Source organism: Rhipicephalus microplus, chromosome 5, assembly GCF_043290135.1.
Source record: "Rhipicephalus microplus isolate Deutch F79 chromosome 5, USDA_Rmic, whole genome shotgun sequence".
In the NCBI taxonomy this organism is placed as follows: Eukaryota; Metazoa; Arthropoda; class Arachnida; order Ixodida; family Ixodidae; genus Rhipicephalus; species Rhipicephalus microplus.
The window spans coordinates 151,530,108-151,553,033 of NC_134704.1; the positions used below are offsets into that span (position 1 = coordinate 151,530,108).

At 45.4% G+C, this 22,926-nt stretch overlaps 2 protein-coding genes across 5 annotated transcripts in view; both read right to left on the reverse strand.

Moving 5' to 3' along the window:
• The window catches only part of LOC119173675 (hepatocyte growth factor receptor-like), a 181,491-nt gene extending 176,773 nt beyond the window's left edge, over positions 1 to 4,718 (reverse strand). For 2 of the 3 annotated variants that reach the window (XM_075896064.1, XM_075896065.1), the window contains exon 1: positions 4,441 to 4,718. The gene's annotated coding sequence lies outside the window, so the exon portion shown is untranslated. The remainder of the gene's footprint in view (positions 1 to 4,440) is intronic. The other variant, XM_075896063.1, reaches the window with a different exon arrangement.
• A 2,212-nt stretch (positions 4,719 to 6,930) lies between these two features.
• Positions 6,931 to 20,306, reverse strand: LOC142817416 (uncharacterized). Of its 2 annotated transcripts, none has more exons than XM_075894443.1 (3): positions 20,033 to 20,306; positions 9,308 to 9,448; positions 6,931 to 7,548 (listed from the first exon to the last, which is right to left on the reverse strand). In XM_075894443.1, the coding sequence occupies exons 1-3, from the start codon at positions 20,252 to 20,254 to the stop codon at positions 7,249 to 7,251; spliced, it is 663 nt and encodes a 220-aa protein (XP_075750558.1). In that variant the 5' UTR covers positions 20,255 to 20,306; the 3' UTR covers positions 6,931 to 7,248. The 2 variants fall into 2 exon arrangements, with proteins under 2 accessions (XP_075750558.1, XP_075750557.1); XM_075894442.1 differs by lacking the exon at positions 20,033 to 20,306 and adding an exon at positions 12,876 to 13,156.
• Between the last annotated feature and the right edge of the window lie 2,620 nt (positions 20,307 to 22,926).

A 22,926-nucleotide genomic window follows, 5' to 3' on the forward strand; every position in this document is an offset into this window, starting at 1 on the left:
ATGCTGGAAAAACGTTGCAGGGTAACTGTGAAGCGTGCGACTGTTCTTAATAATCTTAATAACATGGCGATCTGGGAGAGTTGGTATGTTATCATATTGTGGCATAAGCGTGCTAAGGGTTCCCCTGTATGACGCTAGATGGGGCTTGCTTTGTACCCCCCCCCCCGTCCTAGTAAGTAGGGGGGGGGGGGGGAGGCGGCTGCATGAGTCCCTCCACGTGCCCCATCCCATCCCCATGCGCATGCTTATGTAGGGTAAACGTGCAGCGCGGCACAAACGCGTACACGAGAAAAGGGACATGAGCGCCTCCCTTCGTATTTGATGGATTCTAAAAATGTTTTTCGACGCGGTCGATTCATGACGCATTTACCTTATTGATAGAACTTGTTCTACGATTACTTCGAAATGTGTTGCCGGGCCTCGTCTGAATGTAGTTGTCATTCAAACATGTGCGGTGGCTGAACCGTATGTTACTTGCAACCATGCGACAAGGGCATACCACCAATCACAAACGAGCTGAGACCCGTCTTGCAAAGGCAGCCATAAGCATGCGCTAGGGTGGGGGTACGTAAAATTAGCGCTATACATTGATATGACAGGAAGGGGGTATGCACTAACGAGCCTTCGTTAGGCGCCACGAACGAGGACGATTTTGCGCTGTGTAACATTAGCGAACCGTGGTGTGCGCTAACCGCAGATAAACGTGGTGTGTCGTTAACGCAGTTAACTTGCCTGTATAAGAAGAGTGTCAGTGTCACATTCGCCAAAGACGACTCAAAAACAGCAGCCGTGCGCTTCTGCTTGCTTCTCTGCCGATGTACTGATGCTCCACCACCCACTTCCGAATGCTATCTATCAAGATTTTGCTCCCCAATAGATCCACATCTGATCTTACGACGATGTTATGTAATTACGTGACAGTAACTTAGTAACTTAGTGTTTTGGACGTGTTGACGTGCCGTGCTGTACTATGATACCACACAAAAAAATACGGAGAGAGAAAGGCGTGATACACACAGGTGCTAACTTGCAGCATCATTTGTCCAGGAAACAGGGAACCACATATGTGTATAGGAAACATCGCTATACATCCATCATGATTACACGCCCCTTGCGAATTCGCCAATCTGTACGTAGATAGGCTAACATCTTACAGATGAGGGCAATCGACAGTTTAGAAGTTCAGTTATCTGCGAGTCTATCAATTATGTCGGCTTCGATTATTTTGCGGGTAAGCTGACCTCTGCTGGTACTGACAACTGAACCCTCATGAAAACGGTGCACGCACTTATTATTTAGAGGCTAGCAGTTGAGTGTACTTCTAAACCACCGATTGTCCTTTCCTTTTAGGACTTAGCCTATCTGCGTAAACATAGGTGAATTGTGAAGTGTGTGTTTTCATGATGGTCGTAGAGCAATGTTACCTGTTTCCGGAATTCAACATTCAACATTGTTGCTTTACAGAAAAAAATGCAGAATTTCTCTGCGGGAGGCATAGACTAAAGGATAAAATCCTGACGAGGTCTCACCCCCTATTGACTAAAACAGTCTGCATCAGTGACATATACATTTACACATCAGCAACAGACAACTATATACATCGGTTACATATTTTACTCATATTACCATATTTCTTGGTTGAATAAACGTTGTTTCAAGTTAGCGCCTGTGCGTAAGCAATCACGTCTCTGTCCGTGTTTTACTCTGCATTATAAAAGCACAGTCGTAGTAACGCCATCACGATTTCAGACATCTTTGTCATCTGTGCAGTATCATGACGACTTCAACATGTGGTAATGAATTTTAGCATCTTTTGTGCTGACACCGTCTACGCTGACGGTCAACTTGCACGGTCGATGAGGCGCCCAAAGCTTTGGCTTTAATAGGCGCGGCTTGTTTTAACGGCATCGGCTGTTCCATAACGCCCAGCAAGACTTCAATATGCTACGATATTTCATTACAAGTATCCATTATCTCTCGAATTTCTTCTTTATTTTTACACCCGATCTCATTTGTTGCTTGATTATACGTTAGCGTCTCAAATAAGTTGTATTTGGCAAAGTAAACACAGTTTACAAAACCGTTTCGCAGTCAAGTTTTTCATATTAGTTTCACCCTCCATAGCAATAGATAGCGTCTGTATAACAAATAATTCGAACCTTTTTAACGTTCTTGCTAAAATTGTCAATTAGCTGATTATTCAATGAAAAAACATATGGATACTGATCGACACATAAATTATTAGCTTAAACGATGGGTGATTCACCGCTAATCAGTTAATAAGAATAACTGGCCATCCCTGTTGCATCTGATTGCGTCAGCCCAAATGACACTAGCAGCACACACAAGCAAAAACGAAAATCATATCATTGCGTGTTCGAACGCATGTTACAAGAAATACAAAGGCGACTCCCCCAACAGCAATGATAATTCGTCTGTAAAAAAGATTACAATAATAACGTAGCCTCCTGTTAAGATGCCGAGTAACGAAGTGAATATCACGCCACGCAAACCAACTCACGGCTAACTTTCGCACCTGTGCTCGTACGCCAACGTTTCTTTGTACTGTTGGCAGTGTTATCGACCTCGTCAATTGCGAGACAAGCTTCCACACCACATGCGGCATGGCGTAATGTGCGAGCTAGGGCTTTTGTTTTTTTTTTTATGAATGCCTCCGACATTTGATCTGTCAGAGGGCGGATTCCCGGCGATTCCCACATGTGTATAGAGAAACGCACACCTTGAAATGCATCCACGGGCATATATAAAGTAACGTTGGCCTCCCCACCCCGGCCGTCCCAAAAAAAGTTCCTGGATACCGTATAGTCGTGCTGACGCAGAAGCGGAATAGTAGAGGCTCGTCAGCTGCGTGTCTCAGAACTTGAAAAACACCGTGTGGTCGAAACTTCAAGAGCCCGCCACTAGGGCATTTCTCATGATCACATCGTGGGTTTCGAGCTTAAAACCCGAGATGATATTATTGCTTCATTTATATTATTATTGCATATTCGTGACATACGTACATGCGCCCTCAAGATAACTGCAGCTGATGCTAAATGTTCTAAAAGGGCATGGCATGATATGATTGTGGATAATATAGCGTTCCGAGTTTTTTTTTTTTTTTTTGCATATTTATATGGACACGTGTTGTCTCAACTGGTAGCGTTTTAATCTTTTCCAGAATGCTATCACACACTTGTGTGTACGGACACACGCGTGTGAAATGAGATGGAAACAGTGTTTACATGTTTCCATGTTTTTTTTTTCTAAAACACTGATATCACGTGATGGGTATGCTATGTTTATTTTTTTCTTGACAGTAAATGCTTGAGCTACGAGTAAACTGTCTGCATCGCGCCTTCATGTCATGCCACACATTTCGCGAAACGCTTTTTTTTTCTTTTTTTCGAGCCCACGACGCTTCAGCAACTAACCGTATTACTAGCGTTTGTGAGCGGCATGAAAAGAAAAGAATGCAGGAAAATAGATGCGCGTCAACAGCGCACTCTGCCAACACTAACACGCTGAGTAGTATCGTCGATAATAGTTATACAGAAAACGTCAAAAGATATAAGTGGCTTGACATTAACAGAAAATGGCGACAGCAGAAATTAAAAAGCAATTAAGGTAATTAGTGCTCTGCATCAGGTTCAGAGTGAAGTGCAATGCAATTCAAGCATTTTTACATGGAACATAAAAGAACATACATATAAGTGCGTTCTCGCCTTGCTCAGCGGCGCCATTTGACAACCCTAAATCTGCATGGAATTGCCTAATTTACATTACCATTTGACAAATCTTGTCTTTTTCTACAATCGTGTTTTGTCTGTTGCCATTTAGTACGGTCAAATGAAATAAATCAACTGTCTAAGCTACAAGTTCTCAGCTGAGAATACAACCACACTCGTTCATTTCATTGCGTTTCTAACAAGCGCTACAAAAGTGCAGACAATTTTTATGTGGTGTGTCCGTGCTGACGTGCTGATTTTGTGCCGTAGTTTTGTTTGTGCTGGAGCACTGCTCAAAGGTTGCCTATCAAGAATCTCGCAATACAACCTTAACGAATAGTTTTACTTTATTTTTTCTTGGAAACAAAAAAAGTTTGATAGTTTACCTTACTTGGCACACTTAATATGCATGCCCTCACTGGCGCTCCAATTACATCGCTGCAAAGTGAACATATAAAGTGATCTTCACAATTTATTTAACATATTAGTACTCCAGCCTCACAAGTGTACCCGTAAACTGTGTCACCAAGATTGGCCCTTGAAGGTTTAGATATAGATTCGACAGATGAACGACATAGCTGTTTAACGAACTACGAGTCACTTCTGAATCCTCTCTCGTAATATAATAGTGGCAGAAAATGTCAACAAAATTTCCGCGCGTTAGTCGTCCAGAAAACTTGTTAGCAAAATTATTAGAACGTAGCGTACTCACATTCCCGACATTTCACGAGTCGACCGTCATTGTGTAGAGACCGTTCGCGAGACGGGAAGGCATTGCAGCCCGAGGCCTGACGCGACACAGCCACGACGCGCTGACACTCAACAGAAAAAAAAGGGGTGGTACGAAAAGCCACCGTGACAAGGGCAGGTGACAATGCTTCATCGGAAGAACAAAACGTGGGCTGTTACGGAACAACACGATAAACACCGCTCAGGTGACGGCAAAAAGAGACAAGCTTAAAGTGCGTAACAAGCGAACGTCACTTGAACCCTGTCACTGCTTCCCGTGCACGTTTTTCCCATCTCGACCGCCAGTAGCGCCACACTACAGAAAAAAGCTGTCTTTGAAGTGACGTATAATTCACAAGAAACCAACAAAAAACACGCTTACAAACTGGGAGGTTTCGGACTTGCGAAACTTGCACTTAGAAGAGTAACTACCAGCCGCACCTGTTGTAAACAGTTGTTAGTACAATTTGTTACTAGTCAAACTGAACTACTCGGTAATACGTTGTTCGGTGATGTCGTACTGTTCTGCAGCGCGAAACATGCGGATAGCGTCGATTGCATGAAATTACCAATGTTCGACGACATTCTCCAATATTTCATTTTCGGGACTGTAGGGAATTCAAACGCAATACACCATCCCTTGCAAGAAACAACGCAGTGTGTAAAATACAATAAAAAACTGCCACGTCACCCCACTTTGTAAGTTTGAAGTGCCCACAAACAGGGAACATGGTCTGGAACAGCAGCTGCAGCTCGTTACCAGGGGCCTGGCGGCAAGGGGCGAATGTAAGAGGGGATAACTTCTTTCTGGTGTAAGCACCGAAAAGCTTTTTCATTCATTAAATATTCAAAGAAACCAATTTGTGCCCTGGCTAAAATGCATGGAAGTTCGACAAAGCCGTAATCTTCTTCAGCCGCTACAAAATGGCAGGCATGTTCGAGAAAACTACTATGTTTAATGCTTTTTGGTGCTTTCCGACGTTGAATGTGCACTGGTCTGTCTAGTTCCGTCTAAGAGTTTTTTTTATTTGCAGTGAGTGATTTTTCACGTCTGGTCTTCTTGGACTGTGTTTTATCAGCGTGTAGGTGTTTCACAATTCATCTTTATACACTTCTATACATAAATATTTCAGTATATATATAATGCAGTTGCCCACTTCGGAGCTCTCTCACGACATGTTGCTGTACGTATGCTGTGAAGTTGATATCGTGTTCATCTAGCGATGCTGAGCATTGTGATGTAGCGCCATGCGGTGTAGCAACAATATTTACACCGGCATACCTGGTACTCACATAGATATCTTCTAAGGAAGGTGCCCACAAACGTTCACGACAGAAATATAGACATATGTTCCCGGGAACGCACAGAATTAACCTACTTAAACTGTCGTTCTATAAGGACACTGCCGCAGTTGCCTATTCGTGCGCAAATTATTATTTTATTTTTCTATATTTATGAAAAGATTCCATTTCATGGGCTACTGAGCGTGACGGTACAGAACACAGACACACGGGCAGTACTTTACTCGTATATCTGCTCGCTGTGCCCACAGAGTATAGAAAGGAACCCAACCAAAGATGTGTGCCTACAGCGTCCCCGTCTTCCTGCACATTATTTTTTTTAAAGACGATAGTCTATCTTGGGGACCTTTGACGCAAAAGTTTTGGTCTGTCTGTCTGTCTGTCTGTCCGTCCGTCCGTCCGTCCGTCCGTCCGTCCGTCTGTCTGTCTGTCTGTCTGTCTGTCTGTCTGTCTGTCTGTCTGTCTGTCTGTACATTTGTCTGTTTATCTACTCCTAACAGCATCGGGCATTTGAAACGGCCAACCCCTTCCGGAGAGCCAGCCTATATTGCTCAAGTTCCAGCGTTCATACTTGTCCAATTGTAGATTAAAAAGCAATTATTGCGCGTGTGTGCGGCACCATAACACGTATATATTCTGCATGTGCGCCTTTTACTAAAAAAGGCATTCATTAGTAATTTTAAGGACCACAGCGCTTATCACGCTGTGCTGACTAACCACCGCTTGCTCGGAAAGGCGAGTGTTTCCAACGCTTTGCTAAAACGAGACGGTGGTGGCACCTACCCGTCGCCTTGCGTTCTACACCTTATCACCTCTGAGGCAGGCACGCACACCCGTCTAAGAGCCACGCGCTTTGTTTTTGAAAAAAAAAAACTGTCAGATGGCGCTCATGTCTCACGTGTGACGTGACTTCATGCGCTCGTTCACCTCCGCTGCACGCTCGAGGCACTCTAACGCAGCGCGTTCAGAATACCATTCACCAATTTTCTTGAGGAGAACATCGAATAAATGTTTTGTTCACTCTCTCCACGCGCAAGACTATCGTCTTTCGACGACATTTGCAGATTGAATGCATATACGGGGCCAATTTTTTTACTACAGAACCGAACATTTTATCATCAGTTTCGAAGCCGAGGAAGTAGTCCAAAGACATGGGCAGTTACAGGTTGGAATACAATATTTTACTCAACGAAGCCGCAATAAAATACAAATTGTTATCATTTGTACAGTAAAGCTCAGGTAAATGTAGGCGTGCTTGACGTTCTACCTCAATGAGAATCGGATGTCAGGGCGTACACGAAATGGCAGGTGTGTCATACCCCCTCTTCCGATTCCAAACGCCTATCGTATTATGGACCCTGTCAAAAACTAATATCGAGTGGTCACGGTTATCCCAGTCCGTCAATGGCCACACAATGGCTACACATTACAAGTGGACCCCATGACACCACTGGCTGTGCTTGAACCGCACAGGGATGGCACTTCAGCGTTACACAGGCGAAAGCTCGCACTCGTCGCCGGCTTTGGTAGAGTCCTGCTGGTCGCACTCGAAGGCGTTGGCGAACTGAGCCGTACGCTGAAGGAGGTCATCGCAGTCGGGTTCGTAAGGCGCGTCTGTCAGTGGCAGGGCCGGGCTGTTGGAGACGTGGGCTCCACCGGGGCACCGGGCGTAGCAGGCCGCCACGAAGAAGAGTTGCGCCGGCGTGAGCTTCTCGAAGCCCACAAGCCGCCGGTCTCGCGCCTCGCCAGCGGCCCTGTAGACGTCGTACAGCACGTTGAAGGACAACACCTGCACGTGGCATGCGAAATAGTAGAATTTGCGATTATTTCAATCGTTGTGAATGTATAGCATTTTAGCTCACGCCAATAATACCCCGGCGAACGTTCGCTTCAGTTCACAACACTAAATTAAAGCTCAGACGAATGTTATAGTGACTAATTTCCTATGTATAGTATACGTTATAAAGTATTATTAAACGAGGACATTTGGCTAGACTGAACTCGCTGAGTAAACACAACTAGACAATCGGTTTGCAGTTATGTATAATTCGACCAAGCAACCAGACGTGGGCATGCATTTGCTTGTTCCAGCTCTCGTCTCCGTCCCAGCTGATACGTCCGGCGTCGGAGAGATAGAGGAGACCAGGTTGGATGACGACCCGTCCACGCTTAGCGAGTGGTGAGGTTCTTCGGGACAGTGGACTCTTGCAAGAGCCAAGACTTCTGCGAGTGTTCCCCAATGACCTTAACCTGTCAAGGAAGGATTCCTTAGTGCCAAAAGGGCAGAGTGCAGTATCTACGCCCTCATAGTGTCGACCCGAGCGACAGTAGGCAGCACCCTTGTTATACTCGGTGGGGCGTGACTTCATTTCATTTTAGTTTTATTCCTTATTGACCCCACTGAAGGGAGCATTACAAAAGGGGGAGTTGAATACATGAAAAATTAAATTCATGTTTTCTTACATTGTAAAGTAATCTGTTAAAGTGGTCAACAGTCACCTGACAAGGAAAAGTTAGACACGAGCCCTTAAATGTACACTTTGCTTCATTCATAGCGAGGGTCTCACTATGGCAGTCTTGGGGCCATCAAGTATACACGGTACTATTGGTAAGCTGCCAGATAGTAATAAGTTCACATGCCACGTGGCGCCAGACAGACAATGAGTGTAGGACACTCACCGTCGTGGCTGCAGGTGGCGCTGACTGATGCTCCCACGTTTACTGCACATATATACCCCATAAAGTGGATGAGGGGGGGGGGGGGTAGCTTCCGGCAAGTCATCTTTTTATCCACTTTTCTTTGTCACATTTAGACTAAAATTACGTATAGTAACATCCCATATGTTTTATGACTGTGAGATCATGCTACAGTTGCTGAGAAAAGAAGACGTTAAGGAGAAGACAAGAAGAGGACACTACAAGCGCAATTCCATATGTTTCGTTGCCATGACTGTCTGTTACATCTCATTGATATTGTACATATTTGTTGTTTCTTGAATTTCGTTATCTAAAAACGCACTCCTGCGAATTATTTTTTCGCCGAGAACAACAGATCAACTACATCTTACCTTACAACCACCTTTTCCTTATGTGGGATAAACCATGCACGTACGAAACGAAGTTGTGCGCTCTTGTCATCATTCATTTAAGGCATGTAATCTGTTCTGTTCCACGTGTGCCCGTGAACACCTTTGATAAGTTTACAAAAATCGAAGGTGTGCTGGGTCAATGTTGTTGGTAAATAAATCGGTAGACTGCCCACGTCTTTGTGTCAGTTCTTCCGGTCCCCGCTTTTTTCCCCCTCTTTTTTTGTGCAAAATCTCTAAGATGACTGCTTTCCAAATATGGCGACTCACAGTATTGCTTCTAGAATGTCCAATAATATCCCAAATATAAAAATCCTTATCACATGTTTCTGAATAGTTCATACTATCGTTCTTCACTGTACTAACGTCATGTCATGCCATGTATCAGCAGAAATATAACAAAATACCCTTTATAGGCTGCGAAATACACCACTTCGAAGATCTAAGGCACGAAAATTTCACCTGGAGAGCAAGTGCCTCTGTGTGGGCTGTGGTGGCGTTTTTCATTTCCATACAACGTGTCTTGCGACGGATGGAATCGCTCGCCGGGAAGTTGCTGTCTCGGTATGCTTTCAAAAGCAGTTCCCCAAGAGCCTGAGCGACCTGCGGGCACACGACAGTCTGCATTGTTTACGTGAGCAAAAAGCCCTTCGGTAAACATTAGCAAACGATGATGACACACCGTTCATCGACTAGCACTTCCGCCCAACGCATGGTGGGCTGAATGTAGTTTCTCGTGCAGATTTTTTCCCTTTCCAGTGCAATATACACTCACAAAATAAAACAAAATGTCCTCTCTGACATGTTCATGCTTTGCAAACATTCCTTGCACTTCTGATGCAGTCTCCTTAATTTACCCATTCGAGAAAACAGCTTCGGGCCAAGAAAAAGACAGTGCATATGCTGACTACTGGCATGACCGACTACCTTTGCAAGCACTGGCATACACCGACACATAGGGAAACGTGAAGGGGAAGATGAAAAAAAAAACGAGAATGCATTATAACCTATTTAGGATGACCGACTACCTTTGAGAGCACTGGCATACACCGACACATAGGGAAACGTGAAGGGGAAGATGAAAAAAAAAACGAGAATGCATTATAACCTATTTAGGAGAGTGAAACTATCAGTCACAAAGATTGCATATCATACACGCGCCGTGATAGCTTAGCAGTAGGTCGTAGCTCTGATAAAGTAGAAGGCGTGGGTTACTCTGCTAACGATCAAATATATTTATTTATTAAGATTAAGGAGCCAAACTGTCATAGTAGTTCCTCGCTCCAACATGCCTCATGATCTCGCACGTAAAGCATCAGAAATCGACATATTTGTCATGTCGATTTTTTTATGGAACACTATGGTCCATGACAGTTGATACGCTGTACATCTTTACCAGGATGTTTATATATGTTTCGTCGGTGCCTTGATTCTGCAGTGTCTGCATAACGGCTGATATCTCTGCTTAATCAAATGCCGTCTCGTAATCTATGTAGTCTATGCACAGCGGTTTGGTGTATTCTGAGCATTTCTCTATCGCCTGATGGATGCTATATGAATATGGTTGGTTGTTGAGTAGCCTGTACAAAATTCGGCTTGATTCTTTAGTTGATTTAATTGTAATGTTTTCCTAATTATGTTACATTACTACTGAAACATAAAAAACAAACATGCGCACGATAAAGACAAAATTAAAGAAGACCACCATACGATTATGATAGACGCAGTAATGGAGGGTTCCGGAAATTTCGACCACGTGGATTTCGTTAACGTGCACTCAAAGCTAAGCACACGGGCCAACACCATCTCCGCCTCCATCGGAAATGCAGCCACCGCAGCCGGAATTCGATCCCGTGACCTGCAGGTCAGCAGCCAAGTACCTTAGCCACTAAACCACCGTGGTGGGGCGATGACACATATGTTTATTTCATTTCAGGAAACATACTCTGTTTGTCCTAAAACGTTTTGAAACCTAAGCTACGCTAGGGCCGAGAAACCAGAGTAGTAGGAGAGCGAACGAATGCTGCGTTCGTACTGTCACCTTCGACTCAGGTGTCCGTCCCAAGCGCAGTTCAAATGTGCAGAGTCAGTCTTTTTAACTACACCCAACCTCTGCATGCTTTTCATGCTTTTGAGTTTTAGGCAGTTTCTGAAAACTGGCGCCAAAAGTGAAACGTGGGAAATCCTCACACAACGTTGACCTTAAAGTGAGGATTAGGTCCTCAGTGCGCGAAGTGGAAGTCATTGTTGGTTAACAAAAACATTTACAAAGACGGTAATAAAAGATATCAGATATCTGCGAATTACTTCCGCATGCTATCGACAGTACATGAACGCCCATGCATGTAGATATAAAGGAACACAACACACATTGGTTGCAACTAGTGGGACAAAATACTGGTCTGCACTCAGGCAATGACACGATGGTGTACTTAGAAAAATTTGCTTCGTTTTTAATTGCACGTGTACCTATTTAGCCTTGCCCTATCTCACTTCGAATTGAACGAAGTTGAACTCCTAAATCTGTCTTGCACTCTATTTCCCTCAAGCTTGAACCAGTAGGAGCGGCCGGTAGTTGGCGGAGAGTCCGAACCCTTGCACGAGGATTCAAGGGAGTTGGGGCGGGGGGGGGGGGGGAGGCTGCAGGCATATTAACCTAATGCTAATCAATACATGCATACAGCATAATCCACTCTCGCATACATTTATGCATACCTACAAGCAGCCCGTACGAGCTTCACGTCTGTAAAAAAATGTACAATTCCCTTGTACCTTCTCCATACAAAAAGTGAGAGCTACTCCAGTTGACTTCACCGAGCCGAACCCTCGCGCAGTTGAGTCAGCGGCCAGAGCGTAGAACATGTGTTCGGATTGTTTATGGGTTTTGTCGCACTCGTTGTGGCGCCGCTGCATTGGTTTCACTGCGTTGCGGCAGAAGAACCCTGCCTTCGAAGGACGTATACATGGTCGTACCGCCATCTGCTTACGTCAGGAGGCGTCCGCGCACGTACAAAGAGCCTCTCCGGAGCCGCGCGTCGTTTGCAACTATGGGGGGGGGGGGGGGGGGATAATAGGGACGTGGGGCACAGCTGGCGTGGCACGGAAGGCGAAGTTTGCTATGTATTGGGAGCAACCCTCGGATGCGATTCGTGGTGTTGCGGGAAATATTGCCGCGCCAGCCCAGTTTCATATAAAGCGGTGAACGAGAAGAGAATACTCATTTCGGGGGTGGACAGGCGTCGAAGTGGAGGGCGGCATCGTTTGTTGAGAGGAAGCCCGACTGCCGACAATGGGGACCCCTCGGCGGCGTGCATCTCTGGCTTCAAAAGGACAACAGTGAGGTAAGATCTCGCTTTGACGTTGCGTGGGGCGAAGCTAACTTGCTCGAGGTTAACGGGATCCTAGCCGGCAGGGAGACTCAAAGTGATGTCGACGCGCCAGCATGAGCACACGGAAACAGAAGGAAGTTGTAAGCAAAAGGGCTCTGAGACACTGCTGTAGTTGTCGCACAGTGTTGCTCCAAGGATGTACTGTTGAGGGCGGGCTCTAAGGAGAGTGACTACGATGTAGACTAGAATGACCCGCCTCTTTCATCGATATGAAAATCTCATGCACTCATTGGTCGAAATCGGGTGAAAGATTCGACCGATGGTCCCACAGCATATCACGACTGTCTATAAAGGAGGTGCATGTGTGAATGTCAGAAGCGCGCGCCGGTGATCGGCCGCTGCTGGGCAATATTATTTGTTGACCTGATCACATCTTGCATTTGACTTTTGCTTTAAAGAAACAGTTTTGTTCGGGAAGTTAGCCTCTCTTGTTGCTAGGTGTCTGCAGGCGATCAGGAAGAGGTATCCCAAGTAGCGGGAAATGCTGAGCTTCTTACCAGCCTGGCAGAGATCGTTTGAACTACTCCTATGGTCGATAACGCATTGCCGTCAGTGCTAAGGAGTTGATGTACGCGAACTGCACGCCTAAATCATTCCCCGTCTGTTCATTTGTCCATTTTTCAAGGTGTGGCATTGTATACCTGGCCTCCCAGTCCGCCGTAGTTGATTGCCCGCAGAGCATCAACGTCGTACAGTGGAAACGAGAAGGCGTACGGCATCAGCACGAAGTCGTCTTCGAGCTGTGCGTGGAAGGCCAGCGCCTCAATGGCCTTAAGGACGGGAGCTCGCGATGGGGACGCCGTCGCGAGACCGGCGGCGATGGCGTTGCGCCAGTTGGAAACCAGAGAGTTACCCATGTTCGGGTATCGGGGCTCGTCATGATCTGCGGAACCACCGCTGGCCTCTCGCATCGCACTTTTGACGAGCTGCAGAGAGGGGAATGATCGCCGTTCTAAGAAGCAGTCCTCGCAGTTGGCAATGCACGCTAAAAACCACAAACAAGGACGTAGTTTGTCGGCAAAAAGAAAAAAAAAGAAAAAAATCCGTAAAACTGATAAGTTTGCCCAGTCGTCATCTGCCCACTCCCATCGCAGTTTTGTCAACGTCCTGTTAGCCTCTTATCGCCATTTGGTGATCGTTTCAGTATTGCTCCGTCACTTACGATTTTCGCACGAACCCTTTTCTCACAATATCGTCACTGTCCCTACAGTGTGACAACACAATTTTGTCTGCGTCACCGTCATTACAAAGATTTCTGCCAGAGAACAGCGCTCGTTTTCCAGTATATTCTCCCAAACAGTACGTCGACAACCTTGACCGATACCCCCCAACCGGACAACAGGCTTTTTATTGCATTACGTGCCGTGTGGACACTCATGACATGTTTCTTTTTTACTATCACTGTCACGGAGATGCTAAGCGTAAAGTTCAAATCGGTAGCATCGCCCCACGCATTCTATTTTCGAAGCTATTGTAAAACGTTGCGAGTGTTCGGGACGAGTACGGCCAAAGCAGGGGAGCCGGCCGTCTTCGTTGCACGAAGAGCGTCTGCGACAACATCATTCTGCGTATATGCCTGGCGTCGATGGCTTCTCAAGCTGACAGGAAAACACCCCATCCGACCTTCTCGGGGCGAAGGAGCGAGAGGGAGTGCCATTGAGGAGGAGGGGAGAATAAGCGTATGTGGCACTGGTGCAGCAGCCACGAACTTTGATCATAAAGGCGCCGTTGCGAGTAAGCACTGGCGTGTGCTCTCTCTCGTCAGACATCCGTAGACAGCTTACATACGTGCTTCGTTGACACCGCACACTTCGCCTTGGGACAATAGACTACACGAAAACCACTTTGCTAGTTGTGTCGGTCGCACTCGCTTAAGTCAGCATTTAGTAGAGTTACGCGCGATCAGATGAAAAATAGTTAGCTTCTAGCCTTGCTTCGCATAACATTCCACATTGTTACCACAGCATTAACGACTTTCTCCTTCTAGATAAAGTGAGTTTTAAGAGAAAACAGATTAATGAACACGCTTCGGTCTGTTGAAATTTAGTATTTTAAAGATGACGCGGATGGCGGAGGCTCGAAACAGTCGTCGGCGCATCGGTCAGTAGCTGAAGTGAGCGAACATTTATTTTAAAAATTATAAAGAAGCCTTGCACGAGAGAGAGGGCAACAGACATAGTTGACTGAATGCGTTACTGACGCACGCGCCTATGCGTGTACAAATGTAGCTAATGACTGCACATGAAGGAAAATGATCCCAGAAGCAGGCTTTTCTCCCTTATATCTATAGTGGGGCAAAGCCGCCTTAGTGAATGGTATTGCTAATAAATAAATAAAAAATAAATAAATAAATGAATAAATAAATAAATAAATAAATAAATAAATAAATAATCATGTAACTGATGTGCCAGTGGCCTAGTTTTTCTAGGAGTAAACAGGGCAAAACAATTCACAAAGTTTTATAGCTCGTAGCTGGCCGTACGCAGACATAAAGCTTAACAAATTTCATATTTTCCGACGACCACGAAAGCAAGCAGCAGCTTAACAGAATTCAAATGCATCATAACGCGATTTTTTTTCATAGAGGAGCGTGCTACAAGCTATCGCTGCTGTATGAACGCGAAAGAATTCTTTGCTTAAATTGGTGAAAACACACACGAATATGGCGTCCTCAAAACTCGATCGTGTCGGTATATCACGTGATCTCATCCCCTGAACTGACGTCGGTGGCAGTAGCTGGAGCAGCGAGCACTTGCTAACAAGGAAAACACAGAAGGAAATCTCAGTGGTAGAAGGTGAAGTCCTGATATAGGACTGGAGCACAACTTTTTCCGCTGTATAAGTTGGCCTTCAACTTCAGAGAAAGACAGTTTCGCAGCAGTAATTAAAGTGGTTGTGCTGCCACACCCTGGTTGATGCACTTTCTCGATGTACCCGAGAGTTGTGAGGTGGATTTCCTCGATGGCGAAATAATAAAAAAAGGTACCACTTTTTTCTTGTAAAAAGGTATGATAACAAATAAACTGTGCCCTCTCACGTCGCCTCATTTTTTTACCCCCCCCCCCCTTGCAGCACCGGCCTGTAACAAGCTAGTTAAATAAAAATGGGCAGATCCCGCGTACAGTGGGAATCGATGATATGCGAAGCACGAATCAGAAATGTTGATATGTCACTTTAAAATCAGCACAACATTACGAAGTGGAGGTGAATCATGCCGTACATGACTTCTGTGTCATGAATATCATGTTTTGATGTGTCGTTTACCTTCATCATCTATTCACGTCACGTGATACCAAATTTGGTATATGTGGAGCTAGCGAAACAGCCGCGAGAACGCTAGGAGCATGGTGTGTTCTCATATTCTTACATGAAACGGGTGTCAGGATTATCATGTTCCACCAATCATAGATTTCGTCATACATTGACGTCACGTAACACCAAATTTGGTATATATGGAGCTAGCAAAACGGCCCCGAGCGCATCATGAAGGGCCCAATATACTCCAATGTAGTGATGACGCGCGCGCATGCTGGGCACAGCAACGCTATGTTAGCAATACGCGAGCACTCTATAATCCTTCGCCAGGCGCGACCAGCGTCCGTCAGCGCAGCCCGACGACAACCGGCGCGAAATGCGAAATGCTGCATTAGGCTACGTCATCATTATCATCAGCCTGTCTACTTCCACCGCAGGATAAAGGCCTTTCCTTTGTTTCGCCCGTCACGCTGCCAAATTACTTCCCCATAATATTTTGGATGGTTTAATACAAGATCACCTACGCAGTATTACAACGAACGTTATTATTGCTACAGACGCATCGCAATATGACGAAAAGTCAGGGGATGGTATTTCCAGCCCAATTTAGATTGGATTTATTCCCTTCGACTACCCGATTTCATACCCGTTTTTGTGGCTGAATTTCTGGCAATAGTGCTCGCCTTGCGCAAGTTAGATACAGCGATCACATCAGCTGTCATAATAACAGATTCTCTATCTCTCTGGGCGGCACTTTCTGTTGGTGCTCATAATCAAGTAAGAAAGGCGTTCCGTGCACTAGTACCTGCGCATTTGAGAAAAGTACGATTAGTTTGGGTGCCTGGACATAAAGGTTTATTTCTAAATGGAATAGCCGATTCCTTAGCTAAGTCGTCAATCAGAAAACCGATTTTACCACACTGTCCATCATCCGCTTATTTGACTGCTGCTCAATTCCGCAGACGTACGCTTATGAAAGTCTTTAAGGGTTCAGCACTAACAAACTCTACAGAATATCGCCGTTTATTATATCCCTGGCGAAGATACTTTTGCCGCACTCGTAAACAAGAAGTAGCTATCACAAGGCTCTGTTGCAGGGTACCGAATCTAGATTTCCATTAACAGAGGACTGCTCAGGCACCTTCGCCACTGGGCGCGTTCTGTGATGAACTGGAAACAATAGATCACCTTTTTTGACCTGCAGGCGGTTTAACACATTACAAAATCCCGTTTAGAAATACCTTTACGCGGTATCGGTATGGACTTATCTGGGCCTGTCATTTTGTCTTTTGGAGCTTCCATTTTTGGTTTCTCTAATGCGACAGTATGAGCGGCCGTCCAGGACTATATTGATGAAACTAATAGGTTGACTAATTAACCAGTTCTATTATTACAACATGTCCACATAATTATACACGTATAGAATCAGAATATTGCTATTTTCTAAGAATAAATTCATTTATGTAAATATTTGTATGCATTACATTAAGCACCACACTTTCCTAGGCTATCGGTAATCTTTCTGTTATACCTCCATAATTCCAAATCTGAAATGTAATTTTTAAAACCACTCGATTCTTGGCCAATCGCCCATAGTGGGTATGCGCCACTATGAATAGGGGAACAACAGCAACAACAACTACTTGGTCCTGTGTTTGCTGCTGCCACTTTATACCCGCAAACTTAATAATCCCATCTGCCCACATAACTTTCGGTCTCCCCCTAACCAGCTTGCCTTCTCTGGGTAGCCAGTTAGTTACCCTTGATGACCAGCGCTTATCCTGCTTACCCGCTACATGCTTTGCCCATGTTCATTCCTCTTCTTGATTTCAACTATGATATCCTTAATTCCGGTGTGTTCCTGATCCACTCTGCTCTATTCTTGCTTCTTAAAGTTACACCTACCATGCTCTTTCCCATTGAAACATGTTGAGCCAGCAGAATCGGTTTTCATTATTGCGGTGTCTTCCAGAGAAATCCATTCGTTTTCTATTTGTGCGGCCTCTTGAAGCATCTAAACTGGCCACGCGTTGTTCGCAGTACTGCCTCATTCTCTATAATACACTCGTAAAAGTTGTCTCACTTCACGCGTGAGTTCAAGTGAAATGCCTGATGTCGCTCGGGGACAGCTTTCTGTGGCGAAAAAGGGAAGACTATGTGCGCGGAGCTACTGCTCCTGTACTCCTCCGCGAAGTAGTCCGGCTCGGCTCGCGTTTCGAATGACGGCCACGTTCATGTAATCCCACAGCACAGAATTTAATATGCCTACTTACAAAGCCGTTTGTGAGAAAAATTTGAGACTAAATCTTTCGGCGAGTTGTTAGATTAGCTGGAGGCCAACACGCGCTCACCTAAAGACGGAAACGCCATGCATTTTGGTGGTGACTTGCACGTAAAACGTGCGACGTTTTCAGACGCAAAAAAAAAAAAAAACGCCAAATGCCACTTTACAGAAGTCAACAACAATTAATAATATCTCTTCGGAGCATGCAGCGTGTTTTTATAAACAGCATCTAGTAAAAATATAGTTGTTCTTTTTTATTACTTTCATGCAGAAAACACGGACGCATTCGTGGCACTTTATTCTACAGTGGTGGCACATGCCCACGTTGGCTCCGTAGCCTTCCCTTCATTGCCACAGAAAGTCGTCCCCGAGTATAGCCACCAAAAAAATGCTTTGTACATGCAATTCGTGCGACCTACGTGTTCTTTAGCGTGATGAGGCACGTCGCTGGGCGTGCATCGGATCACAAAACGAGTTCGTAACCACGGACGCTCCGGAACAAGTCCGGTACATGTAGCTGTCTCGACAATGGCGGCGCGGGACTCGGGATGGCGCATGAAAAGTCAGGACAGTACCGCGCAATCCCGGATGGTTGGTAACGCTATTTTGGTTCCATGATTCACGCTGCTCCAGCGAAGGGAAGCGGACGGTTGAACACGGCGCTTTAAGTCACGCTTTCTGGCATTTTCCCCTTTTGAGCAGTGTTGCTTCGTTTTCAGTTCAAGGGGGCGGGCAGCTAGAGAATACACAATATGGAAGGTTGTATTCAATGTTATCGGCGGCATGGTACTTTAAATACTCCATATTACAGTTTGAGAGAAGTGTCAGCTTTCACTTTGACTTCCATGCTGTTTTGCAAGAGCGTGGTACCACTATCAATTGACATTATTATTTCCAGCTCATAGGGTTCCTTACTTAAGTTAGGAACGTCTGTAGTTCTTTATGGTGTGCTACGGCTGATAACGTGGCCAGCTACAAAGAATGATTCACCTATATTTGCAAATTTTACCGCCCGAAGCCCCAGCATGGTTATAAAGGAGGCCATAGCGAAGGGTACCGGAAATTTTGTCACCAGGACTTTTAACGTGCACCCAAGCTTAAGTACAGTACACAACCTCAAGTATGATTCGCTTTCTAACAGCAGTCGCGAAGTTTCACAGTGCTTACCAATGGAATTGTAAATACCAGACACTATTTTTTAATGAAGCGTGAAATGGCCAACACCCCTATCTAACCTGGTTGAAAGTGGTTGATGCGCATAAAGCACATACACGAAAAGAAAATTTGTGGGCACGAAGCATGTATCCACAAGACCAGCGATTGTACTTTCTGCTTCTCTGCTTGGTCCACGTGTTTTTCGTACTTCATATAAGCCTGTGATCTAGATCAAAGTATAAACATCTCCTAGCGGAAATTGAAATGATCAAAGTAATACGGCCGGTTGGTACATGGTGCAATCGTAATATAAGCTTATCGGAAACACATTTTTAGGTCTCCTATTGGCCGCTTCGTGCAAACTGCAGAACGGAGAAATATCATGCCACAAACCAAATTGTGCTAGTGTAAAATGTTACCTCGCTACAACTTTCAATGAGGTGCGTGCATGCATTTAGCTCTTGTGCGCTTGCCTCCAATAATTTGAGAAAGATTATGGCTCCATTCAGCCCTAAAAAAAATGCTTGAAACGACAAGGTAGATTGCTTCCGGCAAATCCGAAAAATCACCAACACCATGCTTTATGTGTGGTACGCGTACTAAAGATGAATGTAAATTTACTACTTAATGTCATTTCTCTTGTCAACCATGGCTGGTCTATATTGTGAACCTGCAATGTTACACGGTTGGCAAGCTCTCTTGCAACGAAAATATTTCTTTTGATGCCTCAAGCACAACGAAAATTCCCAATTATTGATTATTTTCAACTCATCACGAAATAGTTTTTCACCTTCTACGAAATCAGAGGTCTCGGCATCCGCGGCCGTAGCATATGACGCCGGCGGTAAAATGTGGTGGAAGTTGTTTCACAGGAAATTATTGTTTTTTTTTCGGAGTGGTTATAGCATATTTAGTACAGTCAGTAATGAAGCCACAGCAGTACTTTAGTGATATAATCAACACGAAGCCCAATAAAAACGATGATGTGAAAGCGTCTGTGGGTCGAGCAGGAGAGGGTTTGCGAGCAATCAAACCATCTCTCCCCAGTACAAATACGTACCCACCATACAAACAACGTCCGTTCCACTCCGAAAACCGTAGTACCTTGAACATGATGTCAGTGGAGTTCCAGTCAACGGCGATTGGGGTGCTGTCGTTCCGATGCGGCCACTGGGCGATGCCGGTGCGGAGCGTTTGACGCACTGCCACGGCGAGAGCTTCGGCGTTTCTCCTCAAGGTGGCGAACAGTGTGTCAGTGCTGTAGCTGGCGAATGCTGCGCTGCCGTAGAGCAGGTAGGTGCGCGCCAGGCAGAAGGCCCTGTGCATCACCTGGGTGCCCCGGTGGCTCGCGTAGAAGCTCAAGATTAGCGAGCGTCGGGCGAACAGTGCGGCAAGCTGGGACACACGAGAAATGTCTTGATTGCGAAGCATCTTCACCGCATGACAACAGTGTGTTGCGGTGAAGTTATTCAAAAGGATTGTGACGCAACGCGAGAGCCCTTACATCACCCTCCATCTAATTACACATAAATGTCTCTCACTTAGAATCTCCAGCCCACATTCAAACTGAAACGTATGCTGGTATCACATGCACCGCCAGTATCATTATCCTAGAAAAAAAGTGAGATGGCAAATACCTGATGTGTGATATCTGATGACATTGCAAGTGGTGTACATCCCAACATTGAAGTGCTATTGTTTACCGACGATTGTCTTTTGTTTACACGCGTCAAGACTGTCTCTGACCAAACTTGTTTAAATGATGCCTTAAACATTATTCACAATTGGTGTGCAAAATGGGATATGGAAATCAACCCTAAGAAGTCTGCCTGCATGACAGTCTCAAACAAGAAAACGCCTTTAATCTTTGACTATACAGAGAATACTAACCAAATCAAAAGATCCACCCAAATTAAATATCTTGGTATGACAATTACAGATACACTAAATTGAAATGCACATATTGACAATATCTGCGGATCAGCGCAGCGGAAACTTGGACTACTGAGACGTAAATTAAGAGGTGCTCCTCCTGAGGTTAAACTTCAGGCGTAGAAAACTGTTGTTCGGCCTACCTTAGATACGCTAGTGTGATCTGGGACCCGCATCACCAATATCAAATAGATAAACTGGAGCGTGTTCAGAGGCTAGCAGCGCGATTTATTTTTTTCGTTTATGAGAGGAGGCAGTCAATAACAACCCTGCTCACTGAGGTTAAACTTCCTCAACTTGCCATTCGCCGAAAAATCACTCGACTAAAGTTTTTATATCAGCTTTACAACAATAAGCTCAATTTAAACCCTTCTCTCTATTTGCGTCCCCCAGGAAGAGTCTCATCAAGAACCAATCATCCACACGTAATTATGCCCTACACACCGAGAATTGACACATTTAAAAACACTTTTCTTGTCAGAACAATTGTCGACTGGAACTGTCTTGCCGCCGATTTCTTTGAGAATGTAGACACAGTTGAATCTTTTGTTGGTAAATAAGAATTGTCATTGTATGATGTAGTTCCCACTCTGTAACAGCCCGGCAGGGCCTACAGTATTGTGAATCCCCGCAGGGGCGCCTGACGAAGCAGGCGTTTGGTGTGTAGCGACACCACGGACCCGAGCTAACGGGGGAGTTTCTACTCCCTCCCACGCCTAGCCGTGCGTGGCTTTGCCGTGTCCGGGGAAAAGGGGATCCTGGGGGTTGAGCCGACGTTGGGTGATTGGACCGTTAAGGCCCCCCGGCAGAGGCAACACACCCCTTTGGCCCCGGCTTCACGTAGACGGCACCCCTGGGCTGACCCACCCAGGGGAAATCGGCAGTCGCCTTTTCCTATCTCTCTCTTCCTACATCTTAGTCTTTTCTCGTCTTTAAATCTATCCTGTCTTCTTCTCTCTTCCATTTACTTCCGATTTTTCCTGGCGGCAAGGGTTAACCTTGTGTAATTACTCAACCTTGAGTAGTTATATTTGGTTATAGTGGCAATGTACGGCTGGCGTCTGCAGCCTTATGCTATTAAGTGCTTCAGCGTCCCCTGGTTGGACTCCATGGTGGGTGGTCGCCATTGCTGCCGAAAAAAAACTACACTACTATGGGAACACCTGCATTTCCCCGTCTACTAGATCGTCCTCCGCCTAAGAGGGGACGCACCGATGACATCTCAATTTTCAGCCAACCCAGACAATGTTTCCCCAAATTCCATGTTGTGCACAGCGAAAACCCAACAAAACAAGCCAGAGTCATATCTCCATTTCTTGTTGCTAAATCTCTGACTGAGGTCTTTGGCCCAGGATGCAAGGTTACAAAAATGGCTAGCGGAGACCTTCTCCTTGAGCTGCCGGAAAAACACCACTATGAAAAAATTGGCAGTCTCGTAGCATTTGGTAACATCCCAGTATCTGTTTCACCTCATAGATCAATGAACACGTCACGCGGAGTTGTATCAGAAGCAGACCTTCTTGAAATGTCTGAACAGGAACTGCTTGAAGGGTGGAAAGAGCAAAATGTCACAGATGTGAAACGAATCGTCATCAGACGAGAAAACAAAGAAATACCTACCAAACATTTAATACTCACCTTCGCATCTAGCACACTGCCTTCATCTGTAGACACAGGCTACATCAAACTATCTGTCCGTCCCTACATTCCCAATCCAAGACGGTGTTTCAAATGTCAACGATTTGGTCATGGTTCGCAGAACTGCCGGGGTCAGGAAACTTGTGCAAGATGTGGTGGCCGCGGCCACCCATCTGATAACTGTGTTACCACGCCCCACTGCATGAATTGTGACGGGGAACACGCCGCGTATTCGCGTTCGTGTCCTAACTGGAAGAAAGAAAAAGAAATCATCACTCTTAAAGTCAAAGAAAACATCACATTCAAAGAAGCAAGACGAAGAGTGTCGCCATTTTATGGCGCAACATATGCTGATGCGGCGCGTCAGGGGGCAACGTCGCACCAGCCCTCGCCACCCCTTCGGCCTGCGCAGAGCGAGCCGTCGGCTG